This window comes from Setaria viridis, chromosome 7 (genome assembly GCF_005286985.2).
Source record: "Setaria viridis chromosome 7, Setaria_viridis_v4.0, whole genome shotgun sequence".
NCBI classification, from domain to species: domain Eukaryota; kingdom Viridiplantae; phylum Streptophyta; class Magnoliopsida; order Poales; family Poaceae; genus Setaria; species Setaria viridis.
Window position 1 is genome coordinate 35200425 of NC_048269.2, and position 19246 is coordinate 35219670.

The window sequence follows — 19246 nt, forward strand, 5'->3', positions numbered from 1 at the left end:
ATGACTTGTGAAACATAGTCATCAACTAATACATGTGCTAGTCTAATATTCATGTGTGTTCTCACATGAACTCCGACTAGGGACAACTTTAGAATAACCATACAAGTAAAGAGTTTCACATACAATTCACATAATTGCAAATCAATTCAAGTAGCCTTTAATGGATATTCAATGAACACAATATACAAATTATGGATACAAATGGAATATCACCATCTCTATGATTGCCTCTAGGGCATACCTCCAACAGTGTATGCGTATGCGCCTAGTTTCTGCAACACGTGCTTGACACGTTCTCAGTTTAGATATAGAGATATATTGTATTTAGAACTGAGTATAGTATCCTCGTAAGAAACGTTGTAAGCAATACGTATTATTGTTAAGGCATTGCCTCTATATAAATATAGAACTGATGGTGAGCCAGCAGCCATTTTTACCAAATTTTCACAAATCAGCTTTCTTCTTCTAGAGTGCATCTATTGTCATGGCATCGACATCCAGTGCCCCAACAACACCTCTTGATCCTCAAGTTACTGAGAAGCTCATCCGGGACAACTATGTCCTTTGGAAGGCATAGGTCCTCCCCTCATTAGAGGCGTCCAGCTTATGGGGATCTTGATGGATCATCCAAGTCACCGCCAATGACCATAGAAGTTGTGAATGAAGACAAGTCCAAGGAGATCCACGTCAACCCAGCTTAGGATGCTTTTGGTTGGGCTTTCCAACCTGCTTTTGCTTTTGCAAAAGCTAAAAGCCAACCAAAGGGCCTAAAAGCCACATGTGCTTTAGGCCAAAAGCTGTTTTTGCTCTAGTACAAAATCAAAAAGCACCTTTCCCCCTGCTTTCAGCTACTTTTGGGGCAAAAAATTACCCACCTGCTATTAGTTATGGAGGATACCGGTTCGTTTTTCCCATTCTGTTCCCGTCCACTCCCCGTCACCTGTACCATCCCCCACCCGATTGTCGCCCCAAGCAGCCTGCCGCCCGCCGTCCGGCGCACCCCATTGTCCGTCGGCCTACTGCCCACCGCCCGACGCACCACACCGCCCCCGGCCACCTGCACCCCGCCATCGGCCGCCCCTAGCCGCATCCCTTGCCTCGTCGCTCTCCGCCTCCGCGGCGAGGGGCATGGTTGTAGCGGCGGCCCACTTCGTTGCCAAGGTAGCGCTCGCCTGTGCGGGCGCCGTGGGCAGGCTCATGGCGGCGCAGACCGAGCTCTTGGGACGAGCATGCTGGAGCTGTGCGTGGGGATGAGAGCATGAGGAGGAGATGCTTGACCCTATGTACATGCTTTTGAGCAAGTTCTTGTCCGGGTTTGAGTTGCCGGCGCTGTTGGAGCTACCGCGCCGCCACCGTGTCCGTGCATCGTGCGGCCGTCGCAGCCGCTAGCCACCTTTGGTCAACGTCTCGCGTCGATGACACTGCCCTTCGATGTGCCATGCCAAGACAAGTCGATTCGGGTACTCGTCTTCGCGGGGGAGACTCACCACCGGCGAGGGCGCCACCGGTCAACCCCGGCTTCTTGTCCAACCATCTCTCCCGCCCCCTCGGAGGGCCTCTTGATCTAGCCAGCGGGAGAAAAAAGAAGGGGCTGGATCCGCTTGTCAGTGAGAGAGGGAGAGAGTTGAGTAGGGTGGACTGTGCATGATAAAGTAGGGTCCACTCGACAGTTTATTCAAAAGCCACATCTGCTCTAACCAAACGGCCTTCGACTTTTCCCACAACTGCTTTCTCATAGCTGTTTTTCCACAGCTCACAGCTCACAACAGCTTTTTCAAAAATCACAGCCCAACCAAACACACCCTTACTCTGCATAGCTCGCGCAAGACCAATAGGTATTTGCATATATGTTCAATTCTATTTCCAATGATGTATTGGGACAAGTAGCAACATTAGAGTTTGCAGCTGAAACAATAACAATATCACATGGATCTATAACATGTGTATGCGCCTAGCTCTTAGAATACGTGCTTGACATGGTCCGGATTGTATTTAGAAGCGAGTATCCTTGCGAGACACGTCGTAAACAACCTACTCGCATTGCTTTTATATAAGCATGGAAGCGATGCTGAGCGGGTAAGGCACAAATCTTTCTCTTCCTCCCGAATCCACAACCCTAGGTCGCGCTTCCGGCCTCACCGCGACCCGATCTTCCGCCGCTCTCCCGCCCTCCGGGCGACCTGGATCTGACGCGCCTCCCCGTGCCGCCCTCCGCCTCCCACCTCCTCGCGGCGGCCGCCGTACTCGGGCTCCTCGGCGGCCTCCTACTCTATATGCTTCCCCGGAAGCGGGGGGTCGACGCCGGCGAGGTCCAGGACTTGCACAACAAGGCCCCCCGACCCGCCGCCCCCTCACCCGACCAGGACAAGGAGGAGCTCCTGGGAGAGATGGCCGCCAGGGCGCCCGAGATCGATGAGGACCTCCACAGCCGCCAGCTCGCCGTCTACGGACGCGAGACCATGAAGCGCCTTTTTGGCTCCAACGTCCTCGTCTCTGGACTACAGGGACTCGGCGCTGAGATCGGTATGTCTGGCCTCCAGGGACGGAGAAACTTGATTGACCTTTTTTGCTCCTGCTCATCATAATAAATTAAGTAGATACAGTGCTAAACTGTGAGATAGTCCTTGCTCGATCTGATCTTGCAAATCAAAATATTCGTTGTGTTACCATCCAAAAGTTGATCCTTTCCTTGGGATTTAATTTAGTTCATCTCCATCAGGACATGCCTTGATTGCTCATCACACTGATTTAGTTCCATGATTGTTTAAACACTTCAACATCACCTGAACTTGTACAACAGTAAGCTCTAAAAAGAGGAGCAATTGTCTTCTAATAAGACTCTATACTGCGGGCACTCCAATTTATGTTTCGATCTTCAAACCATCAATTTTTAACTTATTTTCCCTAATTTTTCATCCTGAAGCTGCCAGTTCTTATATTGTGTATAGCGTTCGGTACATCTTGTTTAGCTTGTGAATTTTATTCTGTTTGTGAGAATTCAGATTATTCAGTTTTATAAGGCCTTTGCCTTATCTCCTGTTCTTAACTCCTGCAGCAAAGAACCTTGTCCTTGCGGGTGTCAAGTCTGTAGCCTTGCATGATGATGGCAAAGTGGACCTATGGGACTTATCAAGCAACTTCTTCCTCTCTGAGAAGGATGTTGGTCAAAACCGTGCTCAAGCTTGTGTTCCAAAGCTTCAGGAGCTTAACAATGCTGTTATCATCTCTACCATAACTGGTGATTTGACCAAGGAGCAGCTTTCTAACTTTCAGGTACATGAGCATGAAATGATCTGTGGTGTGCATAGATGTGTATTGTAAAAAAGAACGTGTTTAGGCTTTGGAACTTGACCAACAATCAGGCTAAAATTTTAATTCTGTGATACAAAAGTGGTACAAATTCCTATGGTTATAATTTTGTCATGAGTCATAATATATTGAAAGATGAATTCTATGTTCAGAATACAAATTAGAACACAGTTCCACGTCAAACACGCATTGTAAAAATGGACTCAAAAGGCCTTATTATATTGTGCCAACTGCTCAGTAGAAACATCAAGTAGAAAACTACAATATGGTTTATCAGCATGTATTCTTGCAAAAAGTTTTATTTGTCTGTCTAGGTTTATTGAAATTTCAAAGCCATGTACCTGTTTCAAGTGATGGCAATTATTTTTGCATGATAACTTAAGAGTATGTTTGGGAGAGCTCCAGTCGATCTGGGAGCGTCTCTAGTTCCATGAGTTAGTAGCTGGAGTTGGGTGATAGATTGAAGGTATTTACATGGTGCGTCATCTACGTCCTGTTTTAGATTAGACTAAAAATAAATGCTTGAACCACTTTATTTCAACCTATAAACTCCATAGTATGGGAGCTGGAGCTCTCCCAAACAGGCTTCTACTTGAAAATATAGTTGATTTATTTTATGGTGCTTTATGGAATATATTCATATATGCTTCTTGATTTAGACTGGGTAGATATTTGCCTGCTCCTTATTCTCAAAGACTCAAACTGATTATTTCCTGATCAACCTACAGGCCGTGGTGTTTACTGATATCAGCATAGAAAAAGCTGTTGAATTTGATGATTACTGTCATAGCCATCAGCCACCAATTGCTTTCATCAAATCGGAAGTTCGTGGTCTTTTCGGCAGTGTTTTCTGTGATTTTGGTCCTGAGTTTACTGTTTTGGATGTTGATGGTGAGGAGCCACATACAGGAATCGTGGCATCAATCAGCAATGACAACCCAGCACTTGTTTCTTGTGTGGACGATGAGCGTCTGGAGTTCCAGGATGGTGATCTAGTTGTTTTCTCTGAAGTGCATGGAATGACTGAGCTCAATGATGGAAAGCCAAGAAAGATTAAGAGTGCTAGGCCTTATTCTTTTACTCTAGAAGAAGACACCACCTCATATGGCACTTACATTAGAGGTGGTATTGTCACACAAGTGAAGCCACCCAAGGTTCTTAAATTCAAAACCTTGAAGGAGGCAATCAAGGAGCCAGGAGAATTTCTCATGAGTGATTTCTCCAAGTTTGACCGCCCACCTCTTTTGCATTTGGCCTTCCAAGCTCTTGACAAGTTTAGGTCTGAGTTGCTGCGATTCCCTATTGCTGGTTCGGCTGACGATGCAAAAAAGCTGATAGATTTTGCTATTAGTATTAATGAAAGTCTTGGTGATAGTAAGCTTGAAGAAATTGACAAAAAGCTTCTGCAGCATTTCGCAAGTGGTTCCAGGGCTGTTTTGAATCCTATGGCTGCAATGTTTGGTGGTATTGTTGGTCAGGAGGTTGTTAAAGCATGCTCAGGAAAATTCCACCCGCTTTACCAGGTTAGAATCTATTCCCTGCTGTTATAAATGCTCAACATTTAATACAAGATCCAGCTAAACATTTGAGACATTGACTGTCTACAACTTTAAAATATTTAGTTTGGAACATGAACATGAAGATCATGAGATTTGCTGAATACTTTGTAATATCAGAAGTTATTAGATTATTCTAATAGAAAATAGTTGCAAAGTCGCTCCTTGAAGACTGTTACAAGTAAAAAAAGTCAGTATTTTGATCGAAGAGAATATATGTTTGCTGAAATTTTTTAATATTAATGTGCTGTCTTGATTTTTCGCAGTTCTTCTACTTTGATTCGGTTGAATCTCTACCTGTTGAACCGTTGGAGCCCAGTGATTTGAAGCCTGGAAATAGTAGATATGATGCACAAATTAGTGTATTTGGGGCTAAGCTTCAAAAGAAACTGGAGCAGTCAAAAATCTTCATGGTTGGTTCTGGGGCTCTTGGATGTGAATTCTTGAAGAACCTTGCATTAATGGGCATTTCTTGCAGTGAGAATGGGAAACTGACAGTGACAGATGACGATGTTATAGAAAAGAGCAATCTCAGTCGCCAGTTTCTCTTCCGTGACTGGAACATTGGGCAACCCAAGTCCACGGTTGCTGCCACTGCTGCTATGACAATTAACCCTAAGCTTCATGTTGAGGCCCTTCAGAACAGGGCAAGTCCTGAGACTGAAAATGTGTTTAATGATGCCTTTTGGGAGAGCTTGGATGCTGTTGTCAATGCCTTGGACAATGTGACTGCAAGAATGTACATTGACTCCAGATGCGTATATTTCCAGAAACCACTTCTTGAATCGGGGACTCTGGGTGCTAAGTGCAATACACAGATGGTCATTCCCCACCTAACAGAAAACTACGGGGCATCCAGAGATCCACCAGAAAAACAGGCACCTATGTGCACTGTGCATTCATTTCCTCATAATATTGATCACTGCCTAACGTGGGCAAGGTCTGAGTTTGAGGGTTTACTTGAGAAGACTCCCACTGAGGTAAATGCGTTCCTGTCGAATCCTAGTGGATATGCTACTGCTGCAAGAACCGCTGGTGATGCACAGGCTAGGGATCAACTTGAGCGAGTTATTGAATGCCTTGACAGAGACAAGTGCGAGACATTCCAAGATTGTATTACCTGGGCTCGTCTTAAGTAAGTTCTGTCTATCTCTTCTGCACAGTTGTAACTTAGCTGCATTGAACTGCTTCTTTTTCACATTTATTTCACATATTGCCATGTGCGTGCAAGTTCTGAAATGTTGAAATATTGCTGAAAAAGTGTGTTCATATTTGATCATGCTGTCCATTTCACAGTGCTCCTGTTGGATTACAAATCTAATATTTGTTGCTCCTTTGTTTTCTGTTGATGGCTTATAAAGGTTTGAGGATTATTTCGCCAACCGTGTGAAGCAGCTGACGTTCACCTTCCCTGAAGATGCAATGACAAGCTCTGGTGCTCCTTTCTGGTCTGCTCCTAAGCGGTTCCCACGACCTCTGGAGCTCTCATCTGCTGACCCAAGTCACCTCAACTTTTTGTTGGCTGCCTCAATACTAAGGGCGGAGACATTTGGAATACCCATACCTGATTGGGCCAAAAATCCAGAGAAACTGGCTGAAGCTGTTGACAAGGTCATTGTACCTGATTTCCAACCAAGACAGGGGGTTAAGATAGAGACAGATGAGAAGGCTACTAGCCTATCCTCTGCTTCTGTTGATGATGCTGCTGTCATTGAAGAGCTTATTGCAAAGTTGGAATCAATTTCCAAAACATTGCCGCCAGGATTCCACATGAACCCAATACAGTTTGAGAAGGTCAGTATGTCTAATTGATCACATCTAAGACTTCAATGTTTTTCTAAGACTTCAATGTTTCTCTAAGAGTTTTGCTACACCCATATACTGTAGCTTTTAGCTGTCTGTTTGGTATCCACATGTCTCTAGAATGAACACTCTTATGTGTTACATATTCAGAAGTTCAGTGAATTGTATTGAGATTGAGAGTCACTGAGCTATTATACTTTTATATGCAGGACGATGACACCAATTTCCATATGGACTTGATAGCTGGCTTTGCTAACATGCGGGCAAGGAACTACAGCATCCCCGAAGTTGACAAGCTGAAGGCAAAGTTCATAGCAGGAAGGATCATCCCGGCCATTGCCACCTCGACTGCAATGGCCACTGGTCTTGTCTGCCTGGAGCTTTACAAAGTCCTCGCTGGCGGGCACAAGGTTGAAGACTACCGCAACACATTTGCGAACCTCGCAATCCCCCTCTTCTCCATTGCGGAGCCTGTTCCACCCAAGACCATCAAGCACCAAGACATGTCCTGGACCGTGTGGGACCGATGGACCATAACTGGCAACATCACCCTGAGGGAGCTCCTGGAGTGGCTCAAGGAGAAGGGGTTGAACGCGTACAGCATATCTTGTGGGACCTCGCTGCTGTACAACTCCATGTTCCCGAGGCACAAGGAGCGGCTGGACAGGAAGGTGGTTGATGTAGCCAGGGAGGTGGCCAAGGTGGAGGTGCCCTCATACCGCCGCCACCTGGATGTCGTGGTGGCCTGTGAGGACGACGATGACAATGATGTGGACATCCCTCTTGTGTCAGTTTACTTCCGCTGAAGAGTTCGTATGATCCTGGTCGATATTTGCCAGAAGGGTCAAGTGTTGAAGTTGTCGCATGAGCGACTGTGAACTAGGTTGTTGGTGTTTTAAGCCACATTACTGCTGATTCCCATGCTGCCATCTGGGTAGAGTTGGTTGAGAATTCTCACGGGGATTGGTTGCCACCGTTATGAAATTTTTAAGCATAACATCTTGATAGTTAATGCATGGTGTACTGTTATCACTAAATATTGCCCATCTTTAGTACATGAATGCGTGTTACCAGTGTGAATCTTTGTTTCCGGGAGTCTAGTATTTGCGTGTGGCATCTTGTGCGGCTTAGGCCCCCAGGGCTTCTCAAAGTGCTTCTCCACTATCAAAGGTCAATTTCAAAATGATTTCACCACCAAAACTAGGGAGAAGTCGCAAAACGGCTTACGCTAGAGAGGAGAAGCTGAAAAAAGTGGCTTCTCCATCGGCTTTTCGTGAAGCCTATCAAAGGTCAATTTCAAAATGATTTCATCACCAAAACTAGGGAGAAGTCGCAAAAGGAGAAGCTGAAAAAAGTGGCTTCACCGGCTTCTCTCTCCAAGCATTAAGTGATCATAAAATTACCTATGTAGCCATTGAGAAGCCGTTTTACTAAACGTTTCGCAAAACGGCTTCAGCTCCACTAGAAAAGTCACTCCACCAAAAAAGCTGAAGCTGGAGCCGTTTTGTGAGAAGTCGAAGCTCTACCAAACAGGACCTTAGCGTAACACATGCTTGCATAAATGGTGGTTACGTCTGATATTCCATACAAACAAAAACAAAATTGCAAAAACATACAGAGGCTCTTTCTGATGGAGGAGGGCTTAGAATCATGCTGAAATTGCTTGAGAACGTCACACTATTTCTTCTTTAACCATGCTGGAGTTTTCGTAACTGTACTTTATTACAACTTCACCGTGCTTTATTCCTAAGCTTATGTTCGTCCATGACGCTAAACAGAACAGAACATCTGGATGCTCCATCCCATCCAGAGACGACCCCTACGTCCACAGGATCGCCAAGGCCTGAAGTCTTCTATCGATGCATCAGGAGAAACAACCCTGTTCAAGTCTACTGACCCTGAACCTGAACGAAAAAAAGCTACCTTACTGGGGCAACCTACACAAATAGCCATCAGTGGACGAGCACTTGTCTTTGTGGCTGTAGCTGCTGCCACTACGCATCTGCTCTTCTATCGTCGGAAGAAGAAGGATACCACTGTCATGCCATGGTCTACTCTGGAAAGCCTTCGGCAGGTCAGTTAACTCCTCATCATCTGAAGCTCTGAAGCTTATGGGAAGATCACATTTTTATCAGAATCTCATATGTTTGACTTTTTTACAGGATAAAAGTTACTTCAGCATTTTTACCCCCTCTAGAAATAGCTTTAGTTGTTAAATATGATGTACCTTTGTGGGTAGGTGTCCCTTCTTCTCTTGGAAGGGCAGAGCTTCAGACAGCTTGTGAGGACTTCATCAATATGATTGCACACTGTATAAGGGAACTCTGTCAAGTGGAGTTGAAATAGCAGTAGTCTCCACTTGAGCTGACTCTGCCAAAGATTGGTCAGATAGGTCTGAGGAGCAATTTAAGAACAAGGTGATTATGATATAGAGAAGGCTATATAGATTGTTATTCGTTTTGTCAGGTGGACTGGAGTTCACTGCTGTGTATCTTGCTGAACAGTTACCGCTCTTGTTTCAGATATCTGTTTTGTCCAGAGTGAACCACAAGAACTTGATGAACCTACTGGGTTACTGCACAAGGATGATGGTGTTCGAGTATGCTCCGTGTGGTTCCCTCTTTGAGCATCTGCATAGTGATGAGGTGATCTCTGGCCGGCTCGGCTGCCATTCTCGGAGGACAACGGCCTGCTCGTGCTCTGGGCTTCTTCCATCTACCTCGACGGCAAGAGGCCGCTGAATGGCATGGCTGATCCCATGCTGAGGTCGGCCGTACCCTGAGAGGGAGGAGAGAGCGGCCATGGGCGAGGTGGCGAGGCTGATGAGAGGCGTCACCGCCTTGTCGCCGGAGCAGGCCACCCCGCTCTGGTCGGCCGAGCTTGAGATTGCCTCCGCGGCGTAGGAGAGTCCTCCGGGTGAAAAATTCAGATTCTTTTGCTGTATAAATACAAGCACATACTACACCTTTTGCTGCTGATCACCGTGGACGTGCAAATCTGTACAGATGGAGAGCAAGAAATGGCATTTGTAACTAGAAAGCATGTCAATATTACACTACTCTTTCAAGACATGCTGGGCATATCATGTTACAGTCACAAAATCTCTCCCCATCTTTCCTGAGATTCCTTGTTTTTTCGGTCACAGATACTTTCACCATTTGCCAAGTCTTGTTTTGGCCCTTTCTTCTGCAACATGTTATTCCTTTTTTTTTTTTTAAAAAAGAAGAAGCTAGCATGTCATTCTTCAGAAGCGAAGCAAAGCAACAGGTTCATTCGGATTCACAGCGTCTTGCTTGCCTCTCAACTGACAAACGCCCGCTTCAACACTTGCAGTAGTCTGTCAGTCCAATGGCAACCGCATCCGACAGCACCCATCCTCCTCCTCCTTCCACCCCCCACGACGACGACGACGATGAAGAATTCGACGGCGACGACCTCGACGACGAAGCCGACGAGTACGACGACGACGACGACGACGACGACGACGATGACGGCGAATCCTCGGCATCCCCATCCGAGGAGGCGCGCCTCGAGGCCGTGCTCCGGCGGCTCACCGCGGATGAGGTCCGGATCCGGGTGCACCAGGTCGCGATCCGGGGCTGCGCCCGCACGCGCCGCGCCGCGGTCGAGGCCGCGGTGGGCACGGACCTCGCGCGCGCCGCCACCGTGCGAGACCTCGTGCGCGCTGCCGCGGCGGCCGGCGACCGCCTCCGTCTCCTCGGCGCCTTCGATACCGTCTCCATCACGCTCGACGCGCCTCCGCCAGGGACTCCCGGCAGCGCCGTTGTCGTACTCGTTGACGTCTCAGAGGCCCGCGGACGCGCTGCCACTGAATTCGGCGTCTTCGCTAACACTCAGGTACCCCATCCAGCCAAAAATGTCTCTCTCTTTTTTTCTTTTACAGAATTGAGTTGTCTTGTCTTGCGTGATCCAATGTTCATGTGGTATTCAAGCGCATTCACGTCACTACTTTGCTTCAAAAATTTTGATTAGGCTTTACATTCTTTAACCATTTCATCGATTACAGACCTCACACCAGAATCTAATCTAATTTGACCTTACCTATGTGCTTGCTTTCAAAATGATTAGACAAGGCCCGCACTACATAATTTTGATGTTAGCTGGTGTTATGCTAGTATCAGTACAATGTCTCGGACGATGGAAAGGACTACTAGGACAATTGAGTTGTACCTGTTTACCTCATTGTTATTTGTTTCGAAAAGAAATGGAACATGAAGTTCTTGCATTTAGTTGGGAGTGGATTGGGCTATCTTCAGGTGCATTGTGGAATGGATATGTGGTTTTGGTTCTTCACTCCCACTGCTCTGGTTCTGGAGCAAAATCGATTAGTTTCCTGCATTTTCTAGTACAGCATTGCAGTATTTCTAGTATTCTGTATAACAAGACTTTTGCGTGTTCCGTTATATCCCTCTATGCCAAAGTCATACACGCTCCACAAAATAGCTTCGATGAAAATCATTCCAGGATATCTCTCATGCATTCCCCATCATATAACATGATCAATCTGCAGATGGCTGATGATTTAGTATCACTGTATCAGATGATTGACCCCAATTTGTTCCCAAATTCACTTCCTCAAGCCTCACCAATTTTGATCATGTAAACCTTTTTGCAGACTAGATCATGTTCACTGGAAGGTTCACTGAAGTTGAAGAACCTATTTGGATACTGCGAGACCTGGGATGCAGCAGGTGCCCTTGAATTAGATCAGACAGCAGAACTAAGTGCTGGAGTGGAAATGCCTAGAATCGGAGCAATACCAACTCCACTGGTGGCTAGAATATCATTTCTGTCCGAAGACTGGTTAAAGTCCTCACTTAAAGAACACCTAATGGGTGTTTCTGTTGGCTTGCTCTCCACCATGAACCACAACCTTGCCTACAATTTGACATGGCGAAAATTAACCGATCCAGCACGCATGTCATCCAATTCTGTACAAGAGCAGTTAGCACATAGCCTTTTGTCCTCTGTTAAGTATGCCTACACGGTTGACCAAAGGGACTCAAGCATAAGGCCTACACGTGGATATGCTTTTCTGTCGTCTTCTCAAGTAGGAGGTCTTGCACCAGGGAGCAAATATTCACAGTTTCTTAGACAGGTATATCTCGACTTCCTTTGTCCTCTATCCTTTGCGTTGCTTGAAATCTAGAGTTTACACACTACACCTTATAATTGAATCCTGACCTTTTTCTTCGATAGCATTATGAATCTTTGGACATTTAATACGTATATTCTGTATCACATTTGTACCTCCGACTTTGCCAACTTCACAATCACTACTAACAATGCAAACTAAGCTCAGTCTACATTTCTTCCTTTACATATACATTTTGTTGTCTGACCACTGGCCAAGGTCTAAAAGCTTTCAAAGTTCTATGCTCTGTTAAAGCATCCAAATGGTAGATCCCTTTTTCCAGTCCTTTCTCATAGCACAAATAACAACTACTTTAAATTTCAGTGATAATAATTTCATCATTTTTATTTCCTAGAATCTAGTGCACGGTACATCAGTACTTTTGTTTATTAATAACTGAACTGATTTGAACTGTGACATGTTCATTCTTTTGTTGGTTCCCTGTCAGGAATTTGATCTTCGAGTGGCTTTGCCTCTGGGTGTGCTGAATGGTGCTCTCAATGCCGGAGTTGCTGCAGGAGTCATCCATCCATTGGAAAGGGGATCCACAGGATCTGTCTCACCACTTTCAGAAAGGTTTTACTTGGGGGGTAACAGGTCTCTTGTATGCCGCTTGGGTGGACCATCGTCACTCTTAGGCTTCAAAACAAGAGGACTTGGGGCTACAGAACTCAGAACCTGTGACCCCAATAATTCTGAAAACGGTACTTCCACTTCTCCTGAGCTAAATGGTCTTGGAGGTGACATAGCAGTGACAGCCTTTGCGGACCTGTCCTTTGATATTCCTCTGAAGCCGCTCAGGGATCTTGGAATTCATGGCCATGCATTTGTCTGTGCTGGAAATCTTGGTAAATTAACTGAGTGTGATCTGCGGAAATTTCCCCTTACCAACTTCCTACAGACATTCAGGAGTTCTGCGGGATTTGGTGTAGTCGTGCCAACGAGATTGTTTCGCATAGAGGTTTGCCCTTGACATTCTTCAGTTGCGGCACTGAAGTTATCAATGAAGAACGTTATTTTGTTATTTCCGCTAAACAAGTGTTCTCTTCTTGTCCAGGTAAACTACTGCCACATCCTGAGACAGTTTGACCATGACAAGGGAAAGACAGGCATACAGTTTAACTTCGCTTCACCCTAATTTCATTGGCAAGGTGTTCTCATCAAAATGAATAGTTGTATCCCCCCCCCCCCCCCCCCCCCCCCCCCCCCCCCCCCCCCTCGCTATTCAGATTTTTTCCCCTTTTGGCAAGAGCTTACCTCGCACACTGTAAATGATAAACCGTATGTGCTGGCTTGTGGATTTGATGTTATGACTTGTAAAGCACAAAAACAAAAGGAAAGTGGTTGGGAGCTTCAGTTTCCGTTGCCCAATCTCAAGGGGGTTCTGGACTGATCTTGATGAAACTATGGCCCTGGTTCCTCTAGGGACTATAAACTAAAATTTAGTCACCATGTTTCACTGGACTTAGTTTAGTCCCTACCATATGGTTGGATTCATGGACTAAAGTCCATTAATGCAGATGAACAAAGACCAAAATACCCTTAATTCGGGGAGGAGCGGGGGGCACATCTACAGGCGGAATGGCAGGGGGTTGCCGGCGCCGATCTACTTCTTAGCCTTCATCGCCGCGCCCTTCCTGGCTGGATATGTAGTTGCGGCCTTCTTCGGCGGCAGCGCGGAGAGGCGCCGCGAGGGCGACCAGCGCCACCGCGTGCTCGACGATGGGGGCTGGGTGGGAGGGAGGACGACAGCGCTGGTCGGGCGGGAGGTAGGCGGGGCCGAGCGGGAGGGAGGATGGCGGCGGTGGCCGGGTGGGAGGAGTCATTAAATGAGAGGCAGATCCTGTCAATAGTCTCCTTTGGTCCTTTTTAGCAACCTCTTGGGGACTAAATTGTTAAAGTTTAGGGACTAAAGTTTAATCACCATATTTAGCAGTTTAGGGACTAAAAGGACTAAATTTATGTTGTATAAAGATATGCTGCGTGAGTAAGCTAGTGTTAGTTGGAAACAAACATTGCTTTTTTGGATTTATTAGGTGTTTCCCTCATTTTTTTAATTTTAGTATACTTGTTTTCTTCCCCATTTGCTTTTTCTCTCGCCCTCTTGCCGTCCCTTGGACATTCTGATGGAGTGACACTCCCCGACCCAACTAGACGGGGCTCTCTCTCGCCCTGTCGTTGCGCCGCCGCCGCCGCCATAGGGCCTCCTCTCCGCCTGCATTGCCGCGCGCTCGCCGTGGGTGGCGCGCCGCTCGGCCCACGCTCGCTCGCTCGGTGCAGGATAGATGTCGCAGGCCTCGTCCGCCCGCAGCAGGAGGTCCAGCGCTGTTGCTAGGGTTTTGCCAGCGCCGACGGTGGATCATGTCACGGGGTTGCCGTTGATCCATTGCCCGGAGTGAGGCTCATCGCGCTCACCGTCAAGCACACCAAAAATCGCGGCAAGAGATTCTTCAAGTGCCCCAGGAACAGGCAATGGGTGAGTCAGTCAGTGTCTTCTTCCTTTGTGATGAGAAATTTCGGAATCTGTGCGATGCTTGTACCAGTTTTATCCAATTACATGTGTGAAGCAAAAATGTGTATGTTATGCCTACTGAAAGATTTATTTCTCTGTGAAACTAGCATCGCCCTCTACTTACTGTGATGAGAAATTTCAGAACTTGTGACTCAATTCTTCTACTAATTGTGATCCATTTGCAGGTGCCAGGATCATGCCCAATTTGTATGTTGCAGCCACAGTATGAGGAGTACCTAATGAAGAATAGAATTTTTCATGCCATACCTGTCCCGCTGGAAGCAAATCATCCCAAGTTGGGAATGGAAGCAAATCATCTCAAGTTGGGAATGAAAGAGGTGATGGAGTTGGTAGGGATGAAGAGTTGACAGCATAGAAAGAAATGTGTTTGCGTGATTCTTGGATCCATCATTTTAGCGCTTGTGTTGCTGTGCATCCTTTTGGTCAGAACTTGATTGGTTCATGACTCGCACTGCTCTGATTCTAGAGCAAAATCTGTTCTGGTTCAGTATTGCAGTATTTCTAACATCTGTGCATTCTCTGTCACTTAACATGCACATTTGACTGATCTAGGCATCTGTTAGGTAGACCTTTAGTAATCAATCTATCTTCAGCAACTAAGTGCTCATTTGAGTATGCCATGATTTTTTATGATCAAATATTATTGCAATATTAGATGGATGCCCCAATTGGTTCTTGAATTCACTTTCTCAGGTCTCACAAATTTTCTTGGTGTACACCTTTTTTTCAGACTAGCCCATTTTCACTGGAAAGTTCACTGAAGTTGAAGAACCTATTTGAATACTGGGAGACCTGGGATGCATCAGTTGCTCTTGAATTAGATCGGACCGCAGAACTAAGTGCTGGAGTAGAAATACCAAGAATTGGAGCAATACCAACTCCGCTGATGGCCCGGATATCATTTCTGTCTGGGACTGGTGGAAGTCCTCACTCAAAGAGCACCTTATGGGCGTTTCTGTTGGCTTGCTCTCCACCATGAACCATAACCTTGCCTACAACCTGACATGGAGAACCTTAAAAGATCCAGCACGGATGTCATCCAACTCCATACAAGAGCAGTTAGGGCATAGCCTATTGCCCTCCATTAAGTATGCGTACAAGGTTGACAAGAGGGACTCAACCATAAGGCCTACATGTGGATATGCTTTTCTGTCATCTTCCCAAGTTGGAGCCCTTGCACCAGGGAGCAAATACCCGTGGTATCTTCGACAGGTATAACTCGATTTCCTTTCCATTCAACCTTTGCTTTCCTTGAAAACCAGAGTACAGTTTTTAATCATATACTCATATCCCTTTTATTTTTCTGAAGTAGCATTATATATCTTTGGACATTTTATACTTAAGTAACATTATATCGTACATCTTGCTTTCTTTTCCAACCGCACAATCAGTACTACCATGCAAACTGTGGTCACATGCCTCATATTCTCCTTTAAATTGTACTTTTTGATTGTTTCTAGGATTAGTGGACCAAGGATAGAAAAGCAGAAAGCTTCATGGTCTGCTGAAGCATCAAAATGGCAGTTAGCTATGTTTTCAGTCCTAGCTCGTAGCACAAAAGCTGGCAATTTTAAATTTCAATGAAACGAATTTCACCATGTTTATCTTGTATAATCTAATGCACTGCATATCAGGATTTTTTTAACCAAACAACTGAACTGGTTCAAACTGAAACATGTTTGTTCAGTTTTGTGTAGCATAATTTATTTTCTTGATTGTCTATCAGGAAGTTGATCTTCGAGTGGCTTTGCCGCTTGGTGTGTTGAATGGTGCTCTCAATGCTGGAGTGGCTGCAGGAATCATCCATCCGTTTTTAAGGGGATCCACGGGATCTGTCTTGCCACTTTCAGAAAGGTTTTACTTGGGTGGTCACAGGTCTTTTGTTTGCCGCTTGGGTGGGCCATCATCACTCTCAGGCTTCAAAGCAAGAGATCTGGAGCCGAGAGACTTCCGGACCTGTGACCCCAATAATTCTGAGAATGGTGCTTCCACTTGTACTGAGCTAGATGGGGGAGGTGACATAGCAGTCACAGCCTTTGCTGATCTATCATTTGATCTGCCTCTGAAGTCGGTCCTGGACCAGGAGCTGGGAGTTCACGGCCATGCATTTGTTTCTGCTGCAAATATTGCTAAACTAACAGAGCATGGTCCTAGGAAGTTTCCTCTTACTGACTTCCTACAAACATTCAGATGTTCTGTGGGATTTGGTGTAGTTGTGCCAACCGAACTGTTTCGCATAGAGGTTTGTCCCTTTGCATTCTTCAGTTCCTCCACTGAAGTGAGTTATGAATTTGCCTCATGGAAGTTTACTTAACATGCTTTTGTCCTCTTGTCCAGATGAATTACTGCTACATCCTAAAACAGTTTGGACATGACTGGGGGAAGACAGGCATACACTTTCTAATTTCTTTGGCAGCATCATCTCATTAAGATGAATAGTTTCATCCTTTTCCCTCACTAATCTGATCTTTTGATGGGGGAGCCTGTCTAGAATGATGGAATGACGTCCAAGGATCTCTATGAATAATCTAACAGTAGCCAGGGACTAACTGTTGCTGCGAAGCTACCTCATTTCTGGGATGTTTCTCTGTAGAAGAAGTAGGGACGGCTGATGCAAATCCTGAAATGCCAACATTGCATTATGCAGAGAGGTTGGCTCTCGCGTTTGAAGATGTGAGAATGGCTAGCTGGGACTTGCCAAGTTCTGGTATGCTATGGCATGCTGAACAAATGTTGTGGTGATGAATGTGTTGCAGATTGTCCTGGTGAATGTGTTGCAGATTGTCCTGAACGCATGCGAAGTAATAGGATGTGTTTTTTGCTAACTAGTCTTGTCATATGCACATGAATCGCCTTCAGCCATTGTGGAACTGTTGTGCGCTTTCGCATGGGTGTTGGTGATCCGAAAATGATATGAATATTGATCGAGTTAATGAACATCCTATTTCTGCAGGTGCAATCCGATTCCAAAGGGAAGGCGTCGTGTTTTTTCTGCAGGTGGAATCCAAGGTATTATACTGAAAAGCAGTTGAGTTAATTACAAGACCGATGAAGCACCACTGATCTATCTAGTCTTTTTACAGAAATCATGCATCATTGACGCGATCGCATGCGAGTAATTCTACTTCAATTACTTGTGGTGTACGTGATCGATGTATAATTTGATTCAACAGGCTTACTAATTATATGCAGCGAATGAATTCTCCAGATGGTAAGTAGCCACTAGCAGAATGGATTGATTTGATGGGTGAACCTATGCTCCTTGCTATGTTGCTATGGCCTGTTTGTTTCTGCTTATAAGCGGTTTATCGGTGGAAATAAGTGAGAATCCCGCCAAACATTTTGCTTATTTCCACCGATTCTCGCTTATGTGAGATTTGAACTATGAGAAGCGAGAAAATCTTCCCTTAGATTATAATCCAAGCGTGGCTAGGAGAAGCGTATCCGAACATGACCTATATATGATCATATCTATCCCTGCTGCATGGACAATAGAGTTCTTGTTTGGGCTTATCATATACTACATAGATCGAGCTAGGGACAGATCCGTCCTTCTCATTCATTAATATTCTGGAACAGTTATACTAGTAATTTCAAACCTCAAAGTGTGAAATTTCTGCATTTTCTGGAGCCTGGATTGGACTGCGGACAGAAGATCAATATCCAATTTTCAAAGGGGATGGTGACATTTGTATCCAGGTGCTATGCACAGCTCGCAGACGAGTGGAATTCTTTTCAGCAGGTACAGGTGAGGCGGCCACCAAGCTTTGAAAGGTTGATGAATTTGCTGGACAAATGAATGTTTGAGTGAATGTATCAAAGATGTTTCTTGTATTATGTTTGCAACAAGAGGCACATCCAACCAACTGAAGCAGCTTAACTACTAACTAATTGACCAAACACCCTACCACTGCTCAAGTCTTAAGAAGTTGATACAAGCAAGGAGCTATTCCATCACACCTCGCTCTCCAACCAAACGCACCATTCTAATCTATCAAGAGATTAGCGGTACACACAAACATATATGCCGATCCCAATCGACGAATTATTGCTATGCTCCCTCGCTCCACCTTAAAGTTTGAGTAATTTCAGAAAGTAACTTGCCACTGAACAAGTCATACTCTACTATCTGCCGGCATAAAAAATATAGCATTTGAACTTTTAGGTCAAAATCACCTTTTCCCCACTTCCATAGACGACCTAGTTCTTTTTCTTAGTATATGTCCATTAACAAAGTAGATTATTCCACTTAATTTCATGAGTGCTTAAGGTGATGAGCTTGTCAAATTATTAAGTGGACGGGATAAGCAAAAAAAAAAAGAGGATTATGGGAGATGTAGATCGAAACTCTAAGGCTTAAAATACCATTAGCTTTGATAGATTCACTTTTGGAAAATAAAAGGGTTGAACCGTGTGAGTTGTGCAGTACTTGTGTACCAAGTGGCATTAATTAAAAAGGTGAAGACTCACATTGGCGTAATAAACCATGCTTCTTTTGTCCAACAATTAGCTTTTACTCTTTTTCCCATTTATAAATTGGCGCTATCTATAGGAGTTGGAGGCAACATGCATGAAATAAAATGTAAAAACAAATAGAAATGGAACTTACGATAAAAAAATCAAAGAGGATTTGAATTGCAGGACTTACTCAAAAAAGAATTGTGTGAATTCTATCTGTATCTCATATTGTATATAAAAAACAGATAGAGAGTGAGACAAATTGAAGAATTTGAATTCTTTTAAGAGAAATTTTAGAATGCTCGAAAAAAATGAGAGCCGTCCATCCAGCAAAATCGAACGGTGTGAACAAAGGAAGTACCATGAGGTACCTAAAGAGAAGTACCAATAAGTATCATTTTGGTGGGATCAAATAAAAAATAGTGAGAAATT

At 44.9% G+C, this 19246-nt stretch overlaps 2 protein-coding genes and 1 pseudogene across 2 annotated transcripts; all 3 read left to right on the forward strand.

Annotated features, from left to right (window-relative positions):
* Positions 1-2062: 2062 nt before the first annotated feature.
* LOC117863571 (ubiquitin-activating enzyme E1 2) lies at positions 2063-7748 on the forward strand. Its single transcript, XM_034747357.2, has 6 exons — positions 2063-2523; positions 3056-3273; positions 4038-4832; positions 5132-6000; positions 6227-6659; positions 6878-7748. The coding sequence occupies exons 1-6, from the start codon at positions 2274-2276 to the stop codon at positions 7472-7474; spliced, it is 3162 nt and encodes a 1053-aa protein (XP_034603248.1). The 5' UTR covers positions 2063-2273; the 3' UTR covers positions 7475-7748.
* A 2136-nt stretch (positions 7749-9884) lies between these two features.
* On the forward strand, positions 9885-13194 carry LOC117865985 (uncharacterized). The gene is made up of 4 exons (XM_034750270.2): positions 9885-10526; positions 11305-11787; positions 12272-12784; positions 12881-13194. The coding sequence occupies exons 1-4, from the start codon at positions 10017-10019 to the stop codon at positions 12959-12961; spliced, it is 1587 nt and encodes a 528-aa protein (XP_034606161.1). The 5' UTR covers positions 9885-10016; the 3' UTR covers positions 12962-13194.
* A 491-nt stretch (positions 13195-13685) lies between these two features.
* LOC117862463 (uncharacterized) lies at positions 13686-17624 on the forward strand (annotated as a pseudogene).
* Positions 17625-19246: the final 1622 nt, after the last annotated feature.

Excerpts from the sequence above, each read along its gene's own strand:
- LOC117863571 (XM_034747357.2), top strand. The coding sequence starts at position 2,274 with ATGCTTCCCCGGAAGCGGGGGGTCGACGCCGGCGAGGTCCAGGACTTG. Across the intron at positions 2,524-3,055 it reads GGGACTCGGCGCTGAGATCG|CAAAGAACCTTGTCCTTGCG; the intron begins GTATGTCTGGCC and ends TAACTCCTGCAG. Across the intron at positions 3,274-4,037 it reads AGCAGCTTTCTAACTTTCAG|GCCGTGGTGTTTACTGATAT; the intron begins GTACATGAGCAT and ends ATCAACCTACAG.
- LOC117865985 (XM_034750270.2), top strand. The coding sequence starts at position 10,017 with ATGGCAACCGCATCCGACAGCACCCATCCTCCTCCTCCTTCCACCCCC. Across the intron at positions 10,527-11,304 it reads GCGTCTTCGCTAACACTCAG|ACTAGATCATGTTCACTGGA; the intron begins GTACCCCATCCA and ends ACCTTTTTGCAG. Across the intron at positions 12,785-12,880 it reads CGAGATTGTTTCGCATAGAG|GTAAACTACTGCCACATCCT; the intron begins GTTTGCCCTTGA and ends CTTCTTGTCCAG.